The sequence below is a fragment of the Emydura macquarii genome, unplaced genomic scaffold (genome assembly GCF_026122565.2).
Source record: "Emydura macquarii macquarii isolate MOO-44397 ecotype Brisbane River unplaced genomic scaffold, CSIRO-AGI_Emac_v2 contig_1253, whole genome shotgun sequence".
Classification (NCBI taxonomy): Eukaryota; Metazoa; Chordata; order Testudines; family Chelidae; genus Emydura; species Emydura macquarii.
Window position 1 is genome coordinate 94368381 of NW_027131390.1, and position 5669 is coordinate 94374049.

The 5669-nt window shown below is 45.8% G+C and overlaps 1 protein-coding gene across 1 annotated transcript; it reads left to right on the forward strand.

Annotated features, from left to right (window-relative positions):
- The first annotated feature begins 589 nt into the window (after positions 1-589).
- CXCR4 (C-X-C motif chemokine receptor 4) lies at positions 590-4521 on the forward strand. The gene is made up of 2 exons (XM_067549908.1): positions 590-710; positions 2922-4521. Exons 1-2 carry the CDS (start codon positions 654-656, stop codon positions 3984-3986), a joined length of 1122 nt encoding a protein of 373 aa, XP_067406009.1. The 5' UTR covers positions 590-653; the 3' UTR covers positions 3987-4521.
- Positions 4522-5669: the final 1148 nt, after the last annotated feature.

The following is a 5669-nucleotide window of genomic DNA, read 5'->3' on the forward strand; positions in this document are numbered from 1 at the left end:
TTACCCTCGCTGCACCCCCCACAAAATGGGCTCTAGTCTGAGCGTGGGCTAGGGCTGAAAACCCTTCGAGGGGTACCCTTTCCTGCTCCGGGATCGGGTCCCCTCCTTCACGGCCCCCAGGTCACCCAGCAAAGCGTCCTTCTCTGCACCTCGGCCAGCCTGGGCTCCATGGGGCAGCACAGCGCTCTGGCTGCGAGGGGCTGCCGCCCTGCTGGCGGGGCCCCCACAGCGCCCGTCGGGTGGCGGAGAGGAGTATCTCCGCACGGAGGCGGCTGAAGGGCAGGGACGCGCCTCATTGAGACGGACGCCGGACAAGGGCAGGGCAGGGCAGGGGCAGCAGCCGCGCGGAGCCTCCCCGCCCCGATGTGGCAGTGCAGCCCTCGGCGCTGCCGGCCACCCCGCCCGGCGGAGCCCTGGGCTCGCCACTGACGGCCCGACCCGAGGCAGCCGCACATGCTCACTACCGGACAGGCTGAGGGCACAGGCGGCGGCTGCCGCTGCTGCTGCGAACCCCCCGCCTGGGAGGAGCCACAGGGCGGGGCGGGGGGCTTATAAAAGTCCGGAGCGCGCGCCGCGGACTGACAGAGACTCCGGAGTTTGCGTGGCGCAGCTGCGATTGGCGGGGCGCAGCGCAGCGCAGCGAGACGCGCGGCATGGGCAGCTCGGCGGCCGGGGGCGGCCGGATGGCGGACAGCCTGGACAGCCTGGATGTAAGTGCGGGGAACGGCGCGGGCGGGCGGGCGCGGGAGCCAGTGGAATAGCCGAGCTCGGACGGGAGCCTGCCTCAGCCCCTTGCGCGGAGCCGAGAGCTGTTGGCCCGGGTGGGCGCCGCACTGGGGGGCGCCTGGCGCCGGGACCGTAGCGAGGAACCCGCCCGTCTCACGCGCCCATGTGCCAGCTGTTTGCAAACAAAAGTGCATTGATGCAGGCGGCCGGGGGATCATCCTGGGGCCAGAGTGCAGGCAGGGGATGATCGCTCTGGGAGCAGGCGCGTCTTCTGCTCTGCTGGAGACAGGGATGCAGGGGCTGTTGCTTGTGCCTAGCGGGATCCGACGTGCACTTTGCGTTCCGTCTGAGGTGAGGTGCAGGGGCGTAGCGTTGGCCGACACCCTGACATGGACGTGCAGGGCATCCAAAGAGATCAGAGTTGAATGCCGCACTCCGGCTCCGAGCCCTCTTCACTTGGAGGGGTTTGGTTTGCAGAGGGTGAAAGGGCAGAGTTTGGCCCCCAGCCTCTTGTAGTGCTTGCGGCCCCGTGCGCTTTTTAAAGCGGAGCTCTCAGACTGGCGGTGAACTATGAATTTCAAACACTTTTCTTCTGTCCTTGCTGCCTTCCCTCCCAGTGCCAATGGCAAAGGGTGCTCTGGCTGGGAGGAGTGTGCCGTGAAATGTAAGGTTTGGGGTGGAGGGTGCCGCCCTGATAAGTTTGCTGAAAAAGATAAAAGTTGGATCCACCTGGATGAAACCAACTTTTGTAGCCAGCCCTCAAATTCCAGGGTCTCAACCTCAACACAGAATGAGTCTACTTGCTCATAGGGTACACAAAGTGCTGGATACAGGTTTTGCAGTGCTGGATTTATTTATTTATTTATTTATTTGGCACGACTAGTTTTTCAATTTAGCCAGTGGAATTTTGGTGCTGGAGGCCAGGTACCAGATTTGGGGGTTTGCAGTGCTGCAGAGCCAGGATGCATCAACATCGGATTTTGCAGATGATGTAGTGGAGTATGGGTGCCCACACTTTCTCTCCCATTTAACCAGTGGAACTGGGGGAGGGGAGAAGGGAGATAAGGCCAAAAATTGGCTAGATCTATCAAGATTCATCTTTTACACAACTTATAAAATGCATAAGTAGACCAATCCATTTGGAGCTGATGTATCACATTGTTTATAAGTGCCTTATGATCTCTTGGGATGCATAAAACCTATGTAAATATATTTATTAGATTTATAAATAAAAAGTAATTGCATTAAAAGAAAAAACTTGATCCTAAAAGAGTGACTTAACCTTAGGTGGCCACTCCCTCCAGCCTGCATTGCTTTGCCAGCTTGGTACATAACTGTTGGTGGTTTCCTGATGCACTTTCATGCCTCCACTGTTTCGCTTCCTTTTTCCACTAGCCCGCACAATTCAACAGTTTCCCCAGCTAGGCTCCAAGCTTCAATCCCTCTTAGTCCCATGACCTCCTGCAGCTGCAATATAGGGAGGGGAAGGTGACCTTTCTGAGGGTGTGGATCTCCTCTCTTTAAGAGGTCCCCTGTGTTCTGAGGACCTGTCAGTTGCTCCTCTGCAGGGACCCCTTGCTGCTATTGTTTCCTCTTCATTTGGTTTGGGGTTGTTGTTTTTTTTTAATTGCTTTAGCTGAATCAGTGGGAGATCTGGGGAAGCAGGTTTACTGGTTAAAGATTTATTTATGGACCTCTATACACTTGTGTAGTAAGAATTAAAATGAAACTGCTCTTCTGAGTGATATTCTGTGGCAAGCTATCCTACAATAGCAGGAGATGGGCTAGATGATTCAATAGGCCTTTTCCATTTGTAAAGTGAATCTGATTTTTAAAAAAAAACATGGTATACAATAAGTATACAGAAACCAGGATAATATTGTAGGGAGTGGCAATTATCCTTCTCGCCCTCTCCCCACACACAAACATTGTCTTCGAAGTTCTTGTTTCCCACGGGGGAGGGAGAATGAAGTAGAAGTGATCACAAGTTTTAAATATTAATTGCTTTGATAATTAAGTTTAATGTAAAATTTACCTTACTATGTTTTTTTTATTAGCATTTGGAAGGCTTTTGCTATCCATGACTATGCCTTCTTAGGAGGCTCTTTAGACAATGAAAATATCTACCATACATAGTGAAAAGTCTTGGCTGAGGTAGAGTTGAGGTCTAACAGCTTTCTTTCATTTTCTTGTAGCTGTCTTCTGGGTTCATCATTGAATTTTCCGATAATGGCACTGATGAGTTTGGTTCGGGCCGGGACTACGGGGACGTTGAAGAGCCATGCTTTGGGCATGAAAATGCTGATTTCAACCGTATCTTTTTGCCAGTCATCTACTCCATCATCTTTGTGACAGGAATCATTGGCAACGGATTGGTTATTGTTGTCATGGGCTACCAGAAGAAATTAAGAAGCATGACCGACAAATATAGGTTGCACCTTTCAGTGGCTGACCTCCTTTTTGTCATCACTTTACCATTCTGGTCTGTGGATGCAGCCGTAAACTGGTACTTTGGGAAATTTCTATGCAAGGCAGTCCATGTCATTTACACTGTCAACCTGTACAGCAGTGTCCTGATTTTGGCCTTCATAAGTTTAGATCGTTACCTGGCGATAGTCCATGCTACCAATAGCCAGAGACCAAGAAAGCTGTTAGCTGAAAAGGTAGTGTACATAGGTGTATGGCTACCAGCTGTGCTTTTGACAGTGCCTGATATAATCTTTGCGAGTACTAGTGAAGTTGGTGGAAGGTATGTATGTGATCGCATCTACCCTCATGACAATTGGCTGATTTCATTCAGATTTCAGCATATTTTGGTAGGACTGGTGTTGCCTGGTCTAATTATCCTGACTTGCTACTGTATTATAATTTCTAAGCTGTCACACTCTAAGGGTCACCAGAAGCGCAAAGCATTGAAGACCACAGTCATTCTCATCCTTGCCTTTTTTGCCTGCTGGCTGCCTTACTACATTGGCATCAGCACAGATACCTTCATCCTACTAGGAGTCATCAGGCGTGGCTGCAGCTTTGAGACGATTGTACACAAATGGATCTCTATTACAGAAGCCCTAGCATTTTTCCACTGTTGCCTGAATCCAATTCTTTATGCCTTCTTGGGTGCCAAATTCAAAACATCGGCACAAAATGCCTTGACATCAGTTAGCAGAGGATCAAGCCTTAAGATCCTTTCCAAAGGCAAACGTGGGGGACACTCTTCTGTTTCTACAGAATCAGAGTCTTCAAGTTTTCATTCTAGCTAACACAGTCTCCTTCCAATCATTTTGTAATAAAGAACAATTTAAAAAAAAAAAAAAAAGTTACACAAGATTTTGGAAAAAACAAGACTGACCATAATGTACAGTTTTATTTACAGTTGGAATTTTATATTTTCTTTTAGTTTCTGTGAAGTTTAAGTGACTTATTTATATAAACACTTTCATGTTGATGGCAAAGTGTCTAGGCAGGACCTGTGGACAAGTGGTTAGTTCACGAAGTTTTAGTGCTTGTCTGGTTGTATAGATACGTGAACTAAACACTTTTAGCGTGTAGCAAGTGACTGTTTAAAATTTAGAAAATGTTTCTCTGTCTATATGTAAATGTTCCAAGTGTGTTGCTGTTAAAAATTCTTTTGATTGATATTCAAGAATTTCCCCCCTCACTATAAGCTGTTTGGTTTACAATAGTTTAATTCTGCTATAGACAATGTAATTTATAACCAAAGCCTCTTCTGTCAAATGGTAGGTTTTTTTTTTTGTTTGTTTGTTTTTGTTTTGTTTTGTTTTTTTTTGGGGGGGGGGGGAGTGGGTGTTTCAGTTCTCAGTAATGGATTGGCTTGCAAAACTCTGCTGTGTAAGGTTGTTAATAAAAGTACTTGATTAAAAACCTGAGTGGTATGTTCTTTTAGAGTTTAATTCTATATACTTTATTTTCCTTACCACTTTGATTTGCAGTTATTAATGTTCAGTCTTTGAAACCAACATAATCATTTGATATGGGCCTAGGGGAAAACAAGAGGTTTCATATATATTGCTTGTCCAGTGATGAAACAAACTGTATTCCATCAATACAGACAACTGAGCAGCTTAGGGCATTTCTTTTGTACCAACTTGTTAATGCCTTTCCATCAGAACACACATTTAGTGTAGCCATCATTGCCTTTACAATAGCTTATCCCCACTTAAGTTAAACTTACTGGCTATTTGAAACAAACAAATGTTTCCTTTACTGTAATATATCATACCAGAAAGTCCATTTAACCACCTTAACACATGCTATCACCCTTTTAAGGATAATCAAAAATATCCATGTTAGAATGAGATTCTAACTGCTTGTGGGTAAGTATGCAACTTCCATAAAACACTTTTTTTCAGGTGCTATCTGATATCTATGTGTAACATATCAGATTGGCAGTGTGTAGATATCTTGAAAGGAGATTTTACACAATGTAATTATATGCAATCCAAGTTAAACTCAGTCTGTATAATACAAATCTAGAAAAATCTGAAATCCTGTTTGTAAGTAAAACTAGAATAGAAGCTAATAAAGTTCTCATGAGTCTTTTTTGTTATCCCAACAAATAGATTATTTCCTGCATTTAAAATCTTTCTAAATGTACTTTCCTTATAAGTATTATATTTATATTGTAATACAATGCCTAAGGCAACATTGGGGACTGATCCTGCTGACACTGACATCAATAGTGATATATTAGGTCCATGGTGTGCAAGTCAAAGGTGACAGACTCCAAATAAGTAAGCCACTTAAGCACATGCTTAACTTTAAGCACGTGAGTAGACTCATTGAAGTTAAGCATGTACTTTATTATACCTGACACCCATTCCACAAAGTACAGATATACCTTAACAGGAACAGTCCTCCTAAATGGAGGACAGAAATGTCCCTCCTCTTTCCCCTGTTCATAACATTTCAGAAACCCTGCCATC

Excerpts from the sequence above, each read along its gene's own strand:
- CXCR4 (XM_067549908.1), top strand. The coding sequence starts at position 654 with ATGGGCAGCTCGGCGGCCGGGGGCGGCCGGATGGCGGACAGCCTGGAC. Across the intron at positions 711-2,921 it reads ACAGCCTGGACAGCCTGGAT|CTGTCTTCTGGGTTCATCAT; the intron begins GTAAGTGCGGGG and ends ATTTTCTTGTAG.